The 19960-nt window shown below is 35.8% G+C and overlaps 1 protein-coding gene across 5 annotated transcripts in view; it reads left to right on the top strand.

Annotated features, from left to right (window-relative positions):
* DCC (DCC netrin 1 receptor) overlaps positions 1–19960 on the top strand; it is a 1086886-nt gene that overhangs the window by 511743 nt on the left and 555183 nt on the right. For all 5 annotated transcript variants that reach the window (XM_035700550.2, XM_035700549.2, XM_025422244.3 and 2 more), the window contains 2 exons: positions 4556–4706; positions 5915–6051. In XM_035700550.2, coding sequence (XP_035556443.1) covers positions 4556–4706; positions 5915–6051 — 288 coding nt within the window. The remainder of the gene's footprint in view (positions 1–4555; positions 4707–5914; positions 6052–19960) is intronic.

Genomic DNA, 19960 nt, shown 5'->3' with positions numbered 1-19960 from the left:
GAGCTTTTTTGGGAATCTGCATAATCTTAGAATTTATTAGGGTATATATTTATAGAGAATTATCTTTGGAGAAATAAGACCAAATTTATCTGTCAATAGCTGACATTTTTATACCTCTCATTAGGTCACAAACACTAATGCCCACAATGAAGCTACAAAGATAATAAACATAACTGAAATGGGCCAGGCAGATTGAAGTCATCTAGAATATCTATCCTTTGTCTGAAAAAGTAATAGCAGATGGTTATTCTGTGGCAATATGAGCCCAGTGATGCCTGAACTACTGATATCTTAAAATAAAGACAAAATCCCAGTAAGTTAAAGTTCTTTTGTGTATCTTAATAAATTGATTTAAAAGCTTTTATAGAAAGGCAGGAGACCTAAAATAGTGAGGACAATACTGAAAAAGAAAGTTGGAGATGTACACTGGCTGACCTCAGGACTCATTATAAAGCTACAATAGTCAAGATGGTAATATTGGCAAAATAATAGGCAAACAGATCAATGGAACAAAATAGGGTACCCCGAAATAGACCCACACAAAGTCAAGTGATCTGCCACAAAGGAATAAAATCAAGCCAGTGGAGAAAAGATAATCTTTTCAACAAATAGTACTGGAACAATTGGATATTTCATATACCAAAAACCAAATTGAAAGAAAATTAAACAAAACAACCAAACACCTTGAGAAGCAGACCTTATACCTTTTTGTAAAAAAAAAATCTCAAAATGGATCACAGACCTAAAAGTAAAACATAAAACTATAAAAACTTCTGGAAGATAACAGAGGAGCAAATCTAGGTGATACTAGGTTTGACAATGAATTTTTAGACCACAAGCAATTTTTCCTTCATGAAAGGAAAAATTGGTAAACTGTGACATTATTAATTTCTGCTCTGCAAAGACAATGTTAAAAGAAAGTAGAAACGAGCCACAGACAAAAAAGTATTTGCAAAACACACATCTGATAAATAACTTGTATTGAAAATATACAAGCATTGGAAACTCAATGATAAGAAAATAAACAAATCAATTGAAAAAAATAAGCAAATATCTGAATAGACACCCTATTAAAAAGGACCTAACTGGTGGAAACCAAGCATATGAAATATGCTTAACATTATATTTCATCATGGGATTGCAGTGAGAGCAATTATAACCCTAGATACCTATTGAAATGGCTAAAATCCAAAAAAAAAAAAAAAAAAAAAAAAAAAAAAACGGTCATACCAAATGCTTATGAGGATAAGTAGCAACAGGACATCCATTGCTAGTGGGAATACAAAATTACAGAGACACTTTGAAAGATAGTTTGGGAGTTTCTTACAAAGGTAAACATAGTTTTACTATACAATATAGCAATCAATTTTCAAGGTATTTACCCAATTGAGTTGGAAATTTATGACCAGACAAAAATCTACACGTGGACATTTGTTTATAGCAGATTTGTTCATAATTACCAAGCAATCAAGGTATCCCACAATAGGAGAATGGATAAACAAACTGCAGTGTATCTATATAACGGAATACTATCCAGCTAGAAGAGCAAATGGACAATGGAACCCCCCAAAGACATAGAGGACCCTAAATGCATATTCCAAGTTAAATAAATCAATGTGAGAAGACTATATACTGTATAATTCCAACTATAGGATAGTCTATAGGAATATCCTGTATATTCAACTATAGGAAAAGGTACAACTATAGAAATAGTAGAGAAACTGTTAATTTCCTAGGCTTTGAGTTAGGCTTGATGGGGGAGTGATGAATAGGTAAACGTTAGGGAGTTTTAAGCTTGGTCAAACTATATGATACTGTAATGCTGAAGACATGATGTTATGTATTTTTAAAACCCATGCAACTGTACAACACAAAGAGTGATCCTAATGTATACACTATTGACTTTAATTTATAATAATGTGTCAATATCACTTAATTAATTATGACAAACGTATCATCCTCATGTAAATTGTTAGTCATAGGAGAAACAATGTCAAGGGAATGAGGAAAATCCCTACTATTCAATTTTTAGTAAATTAAAAAAAAATTGTGTTAAGTGGGTTAGTTTCCTGATAAAAGAAAATATAGTTGAGTTGAATTATTGGCTCTTTTATGGATAAAGAAGTGGTATTGCACAGAGGCCAAAGGTGAATCTTCTTTAGGTCATAAGGTAAAATTTGTAGATCTCGATACTGAGGAAGCTATTAAAATATAGTGTGTGTGTCTCTGTGTGTGCGTGTGGAAAATAGTATAGTATATAGTATTATATAATATATGTAGTTGAAACATTTCTGATGAGGAACATGTGGGAGAAGTAGAGCATTTAAATATATAAGACTCCATTGTGAAGATAGCTATTTATAAATGTACATTTTGGGAACTGTCCATTTCAGGAAATTTATTGTTAAGCAGCATGATCCTTCAAAATATTCTCATTTGATTTGAAAAGCCGCTTTCACAAAAGGAAATGACACACACCATCAGCAGTTTTTTAAAAGTTTTGAGACATTTTTTCTACAATATTGGTTTAATAAGGATTAACACATTTCAAAAACTCTTTCAATATTTTCATTGTGAACAGTGTTTATATTTGTTACTGTAACAACCAGAAACAGATGTGAAAAGACTGAGAAAGTGTGAATTTGTCTTTCTGCACACAGAGTACTTAAAGGACAATTACCACTCCAACCATTAACTGGAGAATTGGTATTATTTTATTTATTTATTTATTTATTTATTTATTTATTTATGTATTATTTTATTAATTTGCGCTCAAGCTGTGGAGTTGGGTCAGGCCAAGGAGGACTAACAACAGTGTTAAAATGTGTCCCAGATCTCCTCCTACCTCACCTCCTCTCTGTTTCTCTATGCCTCACACTATGACACAATTGGACCTAATATCCCTTGGCAATTCACCATCCACACCAATCCTAATTTTTAAGATTTCATGGCCTCATTTTCTCTACTTTAAGGTGGTACTTTGAGTTTAAAAAATGCCAGATTACATGTTAATTCCATTTAATGCATTAAGCTGAAAAAAGCCTAAATTAAACCTCCATAGAGGGATGTGGATTTTCATAGGGATGTGGAACTATCACATTTTACCTTAAATGAACTTTGAATGATGGAAGTTTAGTCAACAGGCAGGTCAGAGGATATCACCATGGCTGGGAGAACTTCCTCCAAGCTCACTTAACCATAGACTACTGTAGAGGTGTCCCAGCTTTCGGAGTGGAATACATGTGAAAGGTGGAAGAGAAGCTCTTAATTCACACAGAGTTTTCTCTTGGCTGTGTTGAACCAGGATTTTGTAAATTTTTTTGCTATTCCACCTAATAATGTTTTAGCAACTTTGGAACAAATGAGTTCTAATGAGTCTTTAGGTTGAAAGACACCGTTTTATTAGCCTGATAGTAAAAATGAATAATGTTGGGGCCTGGATGGCTCAGTTGGGTAATAGTCCAACTCTTGATTTTGGCTCAGGTCATGATCTCAGAGTCATGAGATGGAGCCCTGCATTGAGCTCTGGACTGAGCTTGGAGCCTGCTTGGGATTTTCTCTTCCTCCTCCTCCTCCCAGCCCCCCGTCCTGGTCTGTTCACTCACTCTCTCTTTCTTTCTGTAGTAAATAAATAAGTAAACAAATAATAAACAAATAAGTAAAATGAATAATGTTGGTTATACAGAACTAGAAAATGCATTGGGTGAGGTAGGAGGATACAAGAGCTCTTCATTTACACAGAGTCTCAACTCTAGGGACAAACTCTTTGGAATGTTGTTAGAAATTAAAAATAGGGGATGCCTGGGTGGCTCAGAGGTTGAGGGTCTGCCTTTAACTCAGGGCGTGATCCTGGAGACCTGGGATCGAGTCCCACATCAGGGTCCCAGGGGGGAGCCTGCCTCTCCTTCTGTCTATGTCTCTGCCTCTCTCTTTCTGTGTCTTTCATGAATAAATAAATAAATAATCTTAAAAAAAATAGAAATTAAAAATAAAGAGAAGGCTTAGAAACAGCCAAACTTATTGTTATACAAAACAAAATTTAATGTAAGTTCAATTTTGAAGACAATAGATTTTTTTTTCAGTACCTTCTACAGCCTAACTTCTCAAAACTTATATGTTTTTTAACACAATTCTAACAGCCACAGAAGCAATAGACAAAGCAGAAGGAAGTGAAATAGGTAGTAGTGGAAGACAAATTAAAAACGTTAAAAAGTTACTGGTGATAATGTTTAGAAAAATTACTGAGAATATTTTCTTGTTCTTTAATGAGAAGTCAACAAGTCCTACAGCCAAAATGAATGACTTATCACCCCAAGCTTCCATCTATTGCTTTGTATCATGATGTCAACAACAGCTAAGAATATTTTATCATAATCCTAGAAACTTGGGATGGAGAAACCTTTTAACAGTCTATAAGTTTCACTGGTAACTTTCCATTTTCTTTCCTTACCTCCTCTCTATCAGAGTGTCTTACTAGGAAAAAAAAAAAAAAAAGGTTCAACCTACACCATTTATATTTTCATAAAAGATGTGATTCTGTGTTTTCTCTTTACAGACCCAGGACTGCATAGGCAGCTATATTTTCTGCAAAGACCATCCAATGTAGTAGCCATTGAAGGAAAAGATGCCATCCTGGAGTGTTGTGTTTCTGGCTATCCTCCCCCGAGTTTTACCTGGTTACGAGGAGAGGAAGTCATCCAACTCAGGTATCACAAATTGAAGACTTTTGTGAAGTATATGTCACTCTTTCTCTAATTTGATACGGGTATCTAGTAATACTAGAGTTTTTGATGATAATTGATTTCCCCCTACATTCTTTGACATTATGCAATATATGAAAGACATTTACCCAATGGGATTAAAAGATGGGAAACAGACTCAAAATCTATGAGACCAATTCGGAAAAGAAATTGAGAAAGCCAGTGTTGCTGTTGAAAAAGCCCTATCCAAAAAATATTCATCAAAAATACATTGGAGGATCTCATCCTAAGGAAGTGGTATAGACAGTGAAATATTTATTAAGAAATTAAAATTTTCTGAATTGAAATATATAGCTTGTCATTATAGGGTCTGTGCAATTTTTTTTCAGTCCCAGTTATATCTTTCACATTCCAGATGTAACAAATATTTGAGATAGGACAAAAGGAGAGCATGGCTAGCTTTGAATTATTAGGCATTTGTTTTAAGACATAGTAAGAAAGTAAACTCTTAATAGAATGGAACACTTAGTCTGAAACATTTTGATTAAATGGATTTCACTTAAGAAATTAATTTCATTGATTTGGAGGTCTCCCTTTCAACACGTTTATTTTCTATTACGAGATAGGTTCACAGACAATAACTTAAATCTTTAAATTTCATTTGCCATCTGTATTTATATAAGAACACTCTATGGTGTAGTGTCACAGTGCTTCTGAGAATACTGAAGCACGTGAGAAAGCTGGTTGCAGCACTAACATGCCAAAACGTGTTCTCTGAATGCAACCAGACGTTGTCGGTATAGTATGAAATGTGGCTTTGTACAAAGGTCACTAGATCAGATGTCAGGACGCAAGACATTGACTCTCACTGTGGGGAATCACTTCTCTGGACCTCATGGTCCTCAAATCCAAAATGAGAGAATTGCACCAGATTATCTGTAAATTTCTTTTCAGTATTAAGCTTGGTTCCAAGTTTAATCTATTTAATTTCTTTGATCACTGCCCATAATCTTCCAGTGGGAGTGGTTTACCTCAAATGAATTTTTGATCAATAAATGTTGTGTTATCAAGGCCTCATAAAATAGTTTCTAATTCTAATGCTATCATTTGATCTTCCATAGAGTTTATTTGAACCTCTAAGTACCTTGCCTGGTATATAAATATGTATTTGTACATTTATCTACTCTCTAATTTTATATGTCTGTGCCTCACAGGTCCAAAAAGTATTCCTTATTGGGTGGAAGCAACTTGCTTATCTCCAATGTGACGGATGATGATAGTGGAACTTACACCTGTGTTGTTACATATAAAAATGAGAATATTAGTGCCTCTGCAGAGCTCACGGTCTTGGGTAAGTCAATGGCATGAGATTAATTTACACTGTCCTTTTTCCAAAATACATCACCATGACACTCTAAAGGCTTATCCCTGAATTGCTTCCTGTGTTTATTAGTATGAAGTTGCAAACTCCCAATATTCCATACATGTCCTTGCTCTCCTTTGATTCATTGTGTAGGGGTTAAATGCAGTGTTTGAATACTTGCTTGTTGACTAAACTTCAGACGCATCACTCTTAAGGCTAATTATTCCAGTGATACAACTGAAACCTATGAAAAATTATTATTTAACAAATGTGTTAAACAGCCAATGAATTAAATAACAAATGAGAGATTCCCAAATATTTTATCTGGGGAAAATAAATGAAGGAATAAATGAGAGAAATTGCATAAAGGGTATACACTTGAATGGAAAAGTCAGGTATCATTTGAGATGACAGATAGGGTTCCTGACACTAAGTTCAAATGTCTTGGTGAGATTGTTTTCTTAATATGGAAATGCTGTATATGCTATGTTGAAGGTGAACCATTATAATCGAATACATCTAAGGAAAACTTGTGTAGAAAGAATCTAATTTTAAAAATTTAAGGGGCTTGGATGGTACATATTATTCAGAAAGGCAGGGTCACTGTGCATCATTGCAAGTTCATAATTGTTGTATGTGGGAGGTACACATCATTTATCTTTTACTCCAGATATTTTTTTTCAGTCAGTTTCATTTGAATCATGTCATTTGGAGAAGGTGCTTTACCATTTGAATTGCTTTTTCCTATAACAGCAACTACAACAAAAAATGTTTCCCGGTCTTAGGATTTTTCCTTCTGGAATATATATATATATATTTTTACCTTGTAAAGAGTACAGGAAAAATCATAGTCTCTTTAAAAGTTATTCTACAGAAATGAAGAGGTATGGTACGCTGATTATATCTGTTAACCTCTACCATAATATTACTATGCTGTCCATTTTACTTTTTGGTTTTCAAGTTTATTCAGAAAATGCTTTAATCTTCAGATAGGGCAATAATATATGTAAGGGATGAGACAATGGAGTTGTTTGTTCTTTGATCAAACCATAAATATTAAGCTTAGAATAGGCAAAGGACTTTAATTTTTTTTTTTTTTTTTTGGTTTTAGAGGTAGAATTATTCTAGCTAAAATAGCTTGTCTTTAAAATGGCAGCAATTTAGTATAATCATTTTATATGGAAGTTGTTAGTGAAACAAAGAACTTTTACATTTGTTGTACCAAAGTACAGCAACACAGATTAGCTATACAGAAATCATGTTGTATTGTATAGTACTGATCATAAGGTAAATGCAGTTATAGAATTACCTGGAATTTTTAGCGATCATAAGTAAACTTCTAATCGCTAATATATGAGGTCAAACTTCATATCAAATTAATTCATAATATTTGGACACATGATGCTTCATTGATATCTAAGCCAATTGTATATAAATTATGATTTCTGAGAATAAAGAACAGCGAAGAAATATAGGTACATGCATACATATATGCACACACTGATTCGTAGCATCTTCTGTGTGTTCCCGTGCACATCAGTATGTTCTCCAGTTCTTTATTGTTGAGCATTGCCTTGTTTCCAAGTTCTGTTAAACACACACACACACACACACAACAATAGCACTGAAATGATTATTCTGTATATTTGCTATTTATTTGCTTATATGCTAAGGAAAAGTGTCACAGAAGTGTTCATACTCACACCAGCAGTGCAAGAATTGCCTATCTCCAAAAGAACACATTTCTCTCAGATTCCTCGGGTGGCTCAGTGGGTTACACGTCTGCCTTCGGCTCAGGTCATGATCCCAGAGTCTTGGGATCCAGCTCTGCCTTGGGCTCCCTGCTCAGTGGGGAGCCTGCGGCTCTCTCCGTCTCTCTCTCTCTCTCTCTCTCTCTCTCTCTCTCTCGGCCTCTCTGCTCTGCTTGTTCTCTACCTTTATCTCTCTATAATAAATGAATTTAAAAAAGAATACATTCCTACCAATATTTGCCTGCCTAACAATTTTATAAAATGGAATCTCTTTGTTCTAATTTGCATCCTTATTAAATTTGGGTTTCTTTTTCATGGTTTTACTGGACATTTGCATGTACTAGTTTGTGAGTTAGCCATCAATCTTTTTGACCTTTATACATTTATTAAAATATCCATCTTTATTTTATTGATTTGCAGGAACTCTTAATGTAGGAAGAATAGTAACTATACTGTGTAGGCTCTGTCTGTATGCATTTTGATGTTTCTGTTTTTCATTTTTATTTTACATTTTCTATAAGGTGTCAAGTATTTTTCTTTATGGATGCTGGCTTTGTTGCTGTTAGACTCACATTTTTATTCTAAACGCATCACTCTATTTCCAAAAATTTCATTGCAGATTACATGTTCAATGTGTAAATTAGAAGCAATATTAATTTAAAAAACTAAGTAGAGTTTTGGGTCTTCTTTTAAAAAATTCTCTTGGTAACTGGGTATACATTTTAAAGATCTTCCACAGACCTAGTATGATCTATAACTATTATAGAAGGTATATGATTTAATTCAGGAAATGATCATAATACTGTTTTAACTATTCTACTCAGGCTTTAAAATGAATGTTGATATAATAAAATCTTTTTTTTTTTAAGATTTTATTTATTTATTCATGAGAGACACACAGAGAGAGGCAGAGACACAGGCAGAGGGAGAAGCAGGCCCCATGCAGGGAGCCCGATGTGGGACTCGATCCCGGGACTCCAGGATCATACCCTGGGCTGGAGGCAGGGGCTAACCCCCTGAGCCACCCAGGGATTCCCCTGATATAATAAAATCTTTGATACAGTATTTGGCTATTCTGTTATAGAGCTGAGCTCAACTTGCAGGGCTGAGTTTATATGGAAAATATAATTTATTACTTTTTTTAAGTAAAAGATGCAAAGAGCTTCATTAGCAGTGTTATTCAATTAGGTTTCATTAGCTTTAAGAATTTTACCATAGTGTAAATTCTTCATAAGATAAAAATCCCACAAGAAATCCCAAGTTGTGGGAACCCTGGGTGGCGCAGCGGTTTGGCGCCTGCCTTTGGCCCAGGGCGCGATCCTGGAGACCCGGGATCGAATCCCACGTCGGGCTCCCGGTGCATGGAGCCTGCTTCTCCCTCTGCCTGTGTCTCTGCCTCTCTCTCTCTCTCTGTCTCTCTGTTACTATCATAAATAAATAAAAATTAAAAAAAAAAAAGAAATCCCAAGTTGTGTTTACAAGCTTTAATCATGCATTTTATCAGACTTTTGTTTTGCCTTTCAAGTCAATGGTCCTTTTTTGTACTTGAACTGGCTTTGAATGTGAACCTGCATGAACTAATAGACTTTTCAAGTATGATATCATTTTATATACAACAAGAGAAATTATGTGGTCTTCCTCAAGAGTTTCTGAGTTAATAAACATTAAATATCGTTTAAAGCATTTACACTATAAAATGAATTTTAAAAGTTCCATAATAATTAAACTTCTTGGGGAAATCTGTAATAGACAAGATTAAGGACAACTTGTCTAAGGTATGTGAAATTTAAATTAGTAATAGATGTGTTCTTAATAATAGCCATTTATGTTAATGTTTCTGATCTATTAGAATATTCAATAATACAGTACTGGTGGATGTATTTTGAGTACATGTATTGCACTAGGTTCTGAGAAAGCTACAAAAAGTTTGAAGTCTGGCTTCAATGGGCTTGTAGTGTAATTACAAATTCAAAAATCAATTGCCCTAATCAATTTAGAGTAAGTTCCTTTATTCCCCCCTCCATTTTGCATGTTAACGTGGACTCTGTGAAGATATGAAGGGCTGATAGTCTCTCTCTCATAAAAGACAGAACCTAAAGAAGTGGTGGCAGGAGAAGTGCTGAAAAGGAGGTTGCAGAGGGAGGTTTTCTGAATACTGTTGCCAGCTTATATGCTGTCTAAATCACCAGTGCCATGGTTATTTTTTTGAACTCTGCTTTTTAAAAAAGAAGTAAAGAATGGTATTCTATCCATTATTACTTTCCAAATAACCAGCTTTTTGGCACAAGAATTATAATCACCCTAATAAACATCCAAGAGATTTGCTACTGCCTTAGGTCTAGATTGATCTGATGTTTGAATCAATGCAGAAATGCATACTTTATTTTATTTTCTTTTAATTTTTAAAGATTTTATTTATTTATTCATGAGAGACACAGAAAGAGAAGTAGAGACACAGGCAGAGGGAGAAGCAGGCTCCCCGAGGGGAGCCCATGCAGGACTCCATCCCCAGACCAGGGATCACACCCTGAGCTGAAGTCAGACACCCAACCATAGTGCCATCCAGGCATCCCAGAAATGCATACTTTAACAAAATATTTGATAAGCAAGGAATGGGGAAAAGGATATGATCTGATGTGACTGAAGAGTGTGGGGCCAATGAGAGTCTGGTAGGGGACTGGAAAAGTGGTACAGATCCTGAATGGTTTGCTAATGTGGTTAGATTTTTATCTTTTTTAAAAAAATAAATTTATTTTTTATTGGTGTTCAATTTGCCAACATATAGAATAACACCCAGTGCTCATCCCATCAAGTGTCCCCCTCAGTGCCCGTCACCCAGTCACCCCCACCCCCCACCCACCCACCTCCCTTTCTACCACCCCTAGTTCGTTTCCCAGAGTTAGGCGTCTCTCATGTTCTGTCTCCCTCTCTGATATTTCCCACTCATTTTCTCTCCTTTCCCCTTTATTGCCTTTCACTATTTTTTATATTCCCCAAATGAATGAGACCATATAATGTTTGTCCTTCTCTGATTGACTTTTTAAGGGCAATGGAAAAACATGGGTTGGTTTTTGGGTTGTGGCTTATAGCTGTTTCATCTTGGCCAGTTATTTAACTCACCAGTCCTCAATCCCTTCACTTGTAAAGAATGATAATTACTTCCTCATAGGGCTTGATGATTGCTTAGGTGTGAAATTTGGGAGAGAAGGCTTCAGAATAGGAGGCATGGCTTTGGGTGCTGTGGGAAGTAAAGAAATATAAGATGTTCTTCTAGAACTCGGCAGAAGCCTAAAGCAGAGTTGTAAAAATTAAGCAAGAATGAAACAACAAAATGCCATAAATATTAAAACATCCTGTGTACCCTCTCCATACCCAGTTTTACTCACCTGTAACATGTACAAAGGAACAACTGGTCCCCACATAATTCTCATGAGTCCTGGAAGAATTATATAATGATGTTCTAATAACACAGAGAAACTAAATTGGTCAGTAATCTCAAGAAAAACAGAAAAATATTAGGTTTGTGGCACAAGGATGGCGTCCAAATTTGTAAAGCATTTTATATTTTTTAAGCTTCCTCCGGTCCCTATAGTCTGCTATCCATCTTTTGGCCCAGCTAGATTGTGAGAAAAACCAGATACCACGTCTTTTCATCTTGGTCACTCAAAGCCTTGGCTTGTTCTCTGGCTTATCTGTGTTTTAAACGTAAAAAATACAGTTGTATGTGCATTGCATATAAATTATCTAGCTTTCTATCAAAATATTTTATAAGCTTTTTATGGAGACTTGTATTTTTGTAGAACATTGTTATGGACCGAATTGTTTTCCCCCAAATTCATATGTTGAAGCCTTAATCATCAATGTGACTCTATTTGGAGATAGGACCTTTAATTAAGGAGGTAATTAAAATTAAATGAAATCCTAAGAATGAGGCCGTAAGCTAATAGGAATGGCGTCTTTTTAAGAAGAAGAAGAGGCATCAGAGCATTTTTCTCTCTCAGCACAAACACATAGAAAATGGAGTATGTGGGGACAGAGAGAAAGGCACCATCTCCAAGCCAAGGAGAGATGTCGCACCAGAAATCAACCCTGCTGCCACCTTTATCTGAAACTTCAGACTCCAGAACTGTGAGAAAATGAGTTGATGGGGTCTAAGCCACTGAATCTGTGGTGATATTTTGTTAGAGCAGCTGGAGCAGATGAGTATTTCCACAGAAAGAGGAACTCTACTGTGTATTATATTGTTGAAAAGATGCTGATTACTTTTATAGAGGCATAAGCCACAACAAAGAAGTATATTACCAACATTTCTTACATATTGTTGGTAATGACAATCTCAAATTTCCAAGAGTGTGAAAAAAATGTCGTTCTTATAAGTGCAATGAATCAAAAGCCATTTCTCTGTTTATGTACTAGGTTATATGTAGTTCCAAGATCTGAATGTCCCCTTGTTTATTTTTTTCTTTAACATCATCATCTTTTTATTTAGTAATTTATAAGTATAAGGTACTAACATTTTAGAGCCTATAATTTTGAATGATCTATCCCAACTTTAATAATAAATATATCATTAACTGAAGAAAATCTTTTTGTTTTAATTCAATTCTTAGATATGCTCTATGAATTCAATTTACTACAACAAGCATGCAGATGTTCTCACTCCATCAACTCTCAGATGTGTCTAGTAATGGAAGGAAATATGATAATTAAAAACCGATATGGTTTTGTGTCCTTTTATTTTTTATATATGCTTTATTTTTTAATTATTTTTTTTTTCTGAAACATATTTGATGTGTTGCTACTTTCTGAGCATGTGTAACTGATCAAGTAGGGAACTGACCCATCCATGTGTTTGGAGAGTAACTGGCACATTCACCTCCATTAAGGTGTTCGGTTGCCTCCTTTATGAATTTGCTATTGGATCACCCATGTTGGGTTTTTGACTTAGGTTCTTAGCTATAAATGGAAAATAGTTATCATAAAATATGTTAATAAAGATAATATTTAACACATCTATTACAATATATACTTCTTTGTTTGAGTGGAGTTCTAAATTTACTACATCGCTGCTTCTCCCCAAGTAGCGGTCCCTAATTTTCATGTCTATCTATAATTGGCCTTTATAAGCAGTAACCTCTTCACCCACACGCATTTAATGGTCATTACCTAAAAGCAATGCCTTAGGTAAGTTTATATTGATTATCTTTCACAGGGTAATTACCAAATGGATCATAATAAAATCAGTTAAGAGTTTTGTTTTTTTGTTTTTTTATGTAGGAATATGATACCAAATATATGATAAAAAATGCATAACATAAGACAGAATTAAATTTAAAAAATCAAGGTTGTCTATTTGCTGTTCCTTCCTATAACTGTGGTGATTTTTTATTGTAATTACTTTTTCACCTGAAATCACAGCCCTTGTATGAGTATGCAAAAGTTCTATACCAAATGATGTTTAGGAGATTCTATTGAATGCACATATGTATCAGAAGAAGAAAGGTGGTATGTTCATGCTATTAGAGTAAAATAATTTGGTATGACAATGGCAGTTATACTGTCTGTGCAAATGCTAGTTGAATTTGTGACAGGATTTATTTACTCATTACACAGATATTTATTTAAAGGCCTACTATGTTGATCTTAGTCTCCTTTCTTCTTTCATTAGAGAAAACAATTTGAACAGGTTTTTTTAATTTTAATTTTAATTTTTTTTTTGCATTTATCCTTGAGATGGCTATGGATCTGATTTTGTCCTCTTCTCTCAGAAAGATGAGGAAGGAAGTAGAGGCTCAAGAGGGAAAAGCAGAGGCTCTGCACTAATTCAGAGCATTAAAAAGGCAATCTAAGGCTATGATTTTAATTAGCCCTAACAGTCTCAGCAAGGTGAATTGACCATCTGTGGTTTAGAAGGAGGAGAACTGCTGACAGTTGTGGAAAGTTGCCCAAAAGGGCGTTCTATGCCAAAGTTGTCCTGAAGTACCAGAGGCACACATTATCCCAGAAGGAGTTTGACTGTTACAGGACTCAAACTAAATTATACAGGAGTGTTTTAATTAAAGTTAGCAAGAGCTAGCATCCGTTGTGCTTGCTAATTTCGAAAGGCCAAGGAGCAAAGCACATTTCTTCCTATGCTTTCTAAGGACTTTTATTGCTGACTTATTATTTAATATATCTAGATATAATCATTTTAGTGATTGTTTTACATAGTAGGGTGTGGACTTATCTTTAATATGACCTAGTATATTTGAGCACGAAACCACCAGAGCATACTTGTATTCATACTCCTGAAATTTGGAGCATAAGACCGAGGCTCCTTCCACCACTGTGGCAGTGTGCCTAAGGGCAAAAATCACCCACTTGAAAACATGTCTTTAAATGGCAGATTCTATTCAAGTAAAGCATTTGGAGTTCTAAATATACATTTGTTGATTTATTTATCACTTATTCAAGCTCTGTGTATTGAAAATGCAATGAATTTCTTGCCTAATGCTATAAAATAGCTTTGAGATACAATTCACTATAATTCACATACAGGACAACTTCACATTTAAATTGCTACAATTGACTGGTTTCGGTGCAATCACAGATGTTTGCAAGCATATCTGACCACATTGAATTTTAGAGCACTTGTGCCCTTTAACTATCATTCCCTCATCCTCTTATTCTCTCTGTTCCCTCTACCGTACAACAGCCCTAAGCAACTACCTGTCTACTTTCTGTCTCTGTAGATTTCTCTATTATGGACACTTTGCAAAAATGGAGTCATAGAGTATGTTGTGTCTTGTGACTGGTTTCTTTAGCTCAGTATAATGTTTTCAGGGTTCAGTCTTACTATACTTTATATCAGTAGTTCATTTCTTCTTATAGCCAGACCATATTCCATTGTAAAGATATGCCACATTTTATTTATTCATTAGTTGATAGGCATAGGATTGTCTCTACTTTTGTGTATTTTTTTAAAAAAGAGTTTATTTATTTATTCATGAGAGACACAGAGAGAGAGAGGCAGAGACACAGGCAGAGGGAGATGCAGGCTCCATGCGGGGAGCCCGATGTGGGACTCGATCCCGGGTCTCCAGGATCATACCTTGGGCCGAAAGCAGGCGCTAAACCACCGAGCCACCCAGGGATCCCCCTACTTTTGTCTATTGTTAATAATTATGTATAAAAAAATTTTTATGTATAAAAATTTATGCACAAGGTTTTGTGTGGACCTATGTTTTCAGTTATATTGAGTATATACCTAGGAGTGGAACCACGAATCATATGGTAACTCTATGTTCGATTATTTGAGGAATTAACAGATGTTGTCCAGAGAGACTATACCATTTTACATTCCTACCAGCAATGCTTGAGTATTTCTGTTTCTTTATATCATCATCAATATTTGTTATTAGGTAACTTTTTTTTTTTTAATTCTAACTAGCCTCGTGGGTATGAAGTGGTATCTCATTGTGGGCCTGATTTGCATTTCCCTAATGACTAATGATGCTGAGATTCTTTTCATGGATTTATTCACCATTTGTATATCTTTCTTAAAGAAATGTCTTTTCAGAGCCTTTGCCCATTTTAAATTGGGTTCTTTGTCTTTTTGTTATTGAGTTGTAATGGCTTTTTATGGGCATATGTGTGTGGGATGAGATATACCACCTTCATAGGAACAAGCTAAGTGGAATGCACACAGAGGAAGTACTGAGGGCAACGTGAGGTCACTGGCTATCCAGGCAAAAACATTTGAGTTCACAACGACTGATCTTTTGTATGTGCTCTGTTGTTGTTTTAAACCAATGCTGTGTCACATATGCACAGTGCTTTTTGATCATTGCATCTGACATTATGTGCACCCATGAGGCAGCCCCTCCTCCTTTCTTGTGCTTCCATAATTTCTTGCTAATTCCTCGATTAACATTTAACATGTTGGTTAGGCAGTTTCTCAAGGGGGAGGGGTTTGTATCTTAGTCATGTGTGTCTTGCATACTAGTTGGCATTAATTAAGCATTTAAGAAATGTGTAGGAAATGTCCGCTTTTTCCTCTCAGAATTGAATTTGGATTTACATCCTGAATGTTGAATTTCAGTATGTGAAAAAAAAGTCTCATTAAGTCCTTTTAGTGACCAAAAAAAAAAAAAAAAAAAAAAAATCTTTGTAAACAATCCTCAGACTCCAAGTGTTCTTTCTCATTTTACCCATATTCTTGTTCAGAAAAGCTGTTGCTATGCAATGGTAATAGGAATTGTGCTACTCTAAATAGCAATAGCAATATTCCTTGCAAAATACATTTTGGGTATAAGTTTGGTGTGAATTAAATGGACAAAGTTAAAGATGCAGGAATTGTACAATCAAGTGAGACATCTAGTAAAGATGAAGGCTAAACATTTTTGTTCGCCCAAGTTGTATGCATTTACGGGTATTCCTAAAGAAAATGAAAAAAACAAAACAAAACAAAACAAGACAAAATGAATAATCATCTGTCATTACCTGCATTTGGAAAGTTCTGGATGAAACAATGTTAAATTAAACAGGTACATACTACGGGACTTCTCAGAATTTCTGCTCATGTTTGGGAAATGCTGTGTGCAATTAGAAAAGGTTCTAAGGTTGAAAACTTTTTTTCCCTTATATTTGGATACTGAAAGAGAGCTTCAGGTGAAGAATTTCCTGCTATCAGCAGTAAAGCTCTACCACTTTGGCTTATATGTAATAGACACTTACTGTGGACATTCCTATGGAATCTGCTTACCCAATTAAAAGTGGATTTTTACTACAATTACAGGTGTACCTGGTTTTTTGTTTTTTTGTGGGGGTTTTTTGTTTTTATTTTGTTTGTTTTGTTTTTTGTTTTTGTTTTTTGTTGTTGTTGTTGTTGTTGTTTTTATTTACTTATGATAGTCACAGAGAGAGAGAGAGAGGCAGAGACACAGGCAGAGGGAGAAGCAGGCTCCATGCACCAGGAGCCCGATGTGGGATTCGATCCTGGGTCTCCAGGATCGCGCCCTGGGCCAAAGGCAGGCGCCAAACCGCCGCGCCACCCAGGGATCCCTGTTTTTGTTTTTTGTTGGTTTTTTTTTTTTTTTTGGTTCTTGCAGTTCAGAACCATTACACATTCTGTAAGAAGCAACACGATGCCACCTTAATCACAGCCCAGTGCTTCTCTCCTGCTAAGAAAAATAAATGTGATGTTTGTGAGTTTGCATCTACTGCTTCTTTAGAGGACCAGCAAAGAAAATAATTAGCCCAAGTGATTACATTATATAATTCAATTTTCCCTTGGTATATTCTTACTGACATTCAAAAAGTAGTTAGCGAATCCAACTGCCAAATGCTCAGTAATAACACTTTATCACCAATTTACAGTGCATGAAAACAAAAGAAATTTCAAATGAGCTAAGGGATTGAGAAGTGTGTGTGTGTGCGATTTTTAAAGGATGGTTAACCAGATAGATGTGGGGATTGTGCACGTAATACTGTTTCTCCTTGGGAATGATAATTCAGCTTGCAAAATACCTAGGGAATTAAGATGACACGGGGTCATTATGTAGATATATGTAGGAAGGGAAAGTCACAGCAGGGGCATTTTTCTTGTTTGGCTTTTAAAACAATAATAAAATAATAATAAGTGAAATTCTGGCCTCAGAAGAAGATATCAGTGAGTGAGTTTTTCTCCTCTCTACCTCTTCCCTCTCTTCCATGTAAACAGAGGAATAAGTTAGTTCTCATTTTTTACTTCCACTGCAAATTGCTTGTTTTTCTTCTTTTTTGGCTGAACATTGTATAGACAATTTATAGTACCTCACCTAAAAGCGGAACCATTTGTGTGATTGTGACTCTCATCTTTCCTTCCATCCACACTCCCCCCTTCTACCTACCATCTTCTTCCCCTTTCTGCTCCTCTAGTCTAGTCTGATTTAGGCTTGAGGGTGCCACTGAGGAGTGGGTATGAACACATCACTCCATCTCTAACACGGTGCAATGGGCTGGTGATGTGTGGCCTGCAGAGTCATTACAGAGATTAGAATAAGCAAAATGGTGCATATTCACTGCAGCTCCAGGACAGTCCCTGGAACAGAGCAGACACTTGGTAAATGGCATTGTCATCATTACTATTATTAACAACAGGTGTCTGCACATTAACATGCGTTCTCCTTGATTACTCAAACTCTGGAAATCTCGTTCAGATCTTGTGTTGTAAAATGCGCAGTTCTTGCTGTCTCCTGCTGTTTCAGAGAAGCTCAAAGAGAAAGAAACTGTGATAAAGAAACATGCTAGAGGTAGTGCTGAGAACCATGGAATGGAAGCCAGGCAGTACAATTCATCATAACATACAGGACTGCTGAACCCAAGCTGTGGAAGTGGGAATTCGAGTGATATTAGTGAGAGAAGATAAGTGAATTTTGCTGGCTTGGGTGGGCTATAGTCAAGTGATTTGGGTGTGAATCAGGGTCTGGTATATAGGAACTATTAAATAAATATTAGCTAGTATTATTTAAAAAAAATAATTTGAGCTAAAAATATTGCAAGCTTTCTGGAGGGAGCTCAAGAAGTGTGCCACCATTATTTACACATTACCAAAGACTATAAAAAATGCCAACTTTGTAAGTTATTAGGAAAATCACCCAGAAAATAAGTATTCACAATTAAATTAGCCTTTGGATAAGAAGGAATATTTATCATTCACATATACAATGCATATTAAACCTGTCAAAATAAGCAAAGAAAGTTTGATTTAATGAATATAGCCTCAGTGTTGCAATATTTCAAACCCAGGCATTAGCTTTGAGCCCTCTTTTCCTTATACCTTGCATTAAATCTGTGACAGTTGAACCTCCAGAATGTATGTATGTATGTATGTATGTATGTATTAATTATTTATTTATTTATTTAATTTTATTTTTTATTTATTTATTTTTTTCCAGAATGTATTTCTGGAAAATAATTTACCCAGTCCTCCCCATCCTGACTTCCCTTACCCCAAATCCAGCTACTCTCACCTGCTGCTTAGATCAGACCTAGAACCTCCTGTCTCTCTTCCAATGTAGCCTCCCTGCAACCCATTCTTACCCAGAATGATCTTGTTAACACGCTAGTCAGAATGTAGGATGCCCCTCTTAGAAATTAAAACCCTCAAAGTCTTTTTTTTTTTTCTTAGACCGAACTAAAACCTGAACACATCTTACCAACCTCTGTGGGCTTCAGCTTGTGTTTACTTCTTTTCTAATTTCAGCACATTCTATTTCTCTTTATTAGGTTCCATGGATGCAGTCTGCTGCCTTTTCATTGGACAAATCAAACAATTTCCAGTCTCAAATCATTTGTTTGGGCAGTTCCCCATGTCTTGGATTCTCTTCCTCCAGCCCTTTATTTGGCTGCCCCTCACTTAGACCGAATTATGAATCCCACATTCCTACAGCCTTTGCCGTGTCCATTCTGATGAAATCAGCCTCTCCCAGTTACTCTGCTCTTTTTTCTTTTTTTTTCCTGATAGTACTTATTGTAACCTGTTATTATCTGTGTCCTCATTCACTCTTTCTGTCTCCACCAGGGCAGGATGCTTATCTGTTTTGCTCACTATTGTGTTCCCCCCAAACTAATCAGTCAGTCTGTTGAATTAATGATATGCTGCCCTTATCATCTGCATTGATGGCCTTATAACCCACACTTATTGGGCACCCAGGATGTGCCAGGAATTATGCAAAGTGCTGTGCTTTCTCATTATTTATAGTTTCAGAAATCTATAAAGGAGGTACTATTTTTATCTCCACCTTGAAGATGAGGAAATTGAGGCTCATTGTCATTGTCGGCATCATCATCATCATCGTCATTTCAGGAACGGAATTAGAATTGGCATTGTTTACCTTCCCCATACAGGGGTCAGAGGAAGGAATAGAGTCCTTAGATGTAGGAAAGCCCATCATGACAACCCAGAGGAGCTGGCTGGGTGGGTGGATCATAAAGTGAAGCCTCTGGCAAACAAAAAACTAATGGAAATCATGGAAGTTGTGTGATTCTGAAAGTGTGGTCTCCAGGTCCACCTGCAGGATTGGCATCATTTGTGAGTCTGTTAGCAATGCAGATTTGGTGGCCTTGCCCTGGCCTAGTGAATCAGAATCTCTAGGGTTGGAGCCAGGAAGCTATAGCTTGATAAC

The sequence above is a fragment of the Canis lupus genome, chromosome 1 (assembly GCF_003254725.2).
Source record: "Canis lupus dingo isolate Sandy chromosome 1, ASM325472v2, whole genome shotgun sequence".
Lineage (NCBI taxonomy): Eukaryota > Metazoa > Chordata > Mammalia > Carnivora > Canidae > Canis > Canis lupus.
This window is presented reverse-complemented; position numbering and strand designations above follow the sequence as displayed.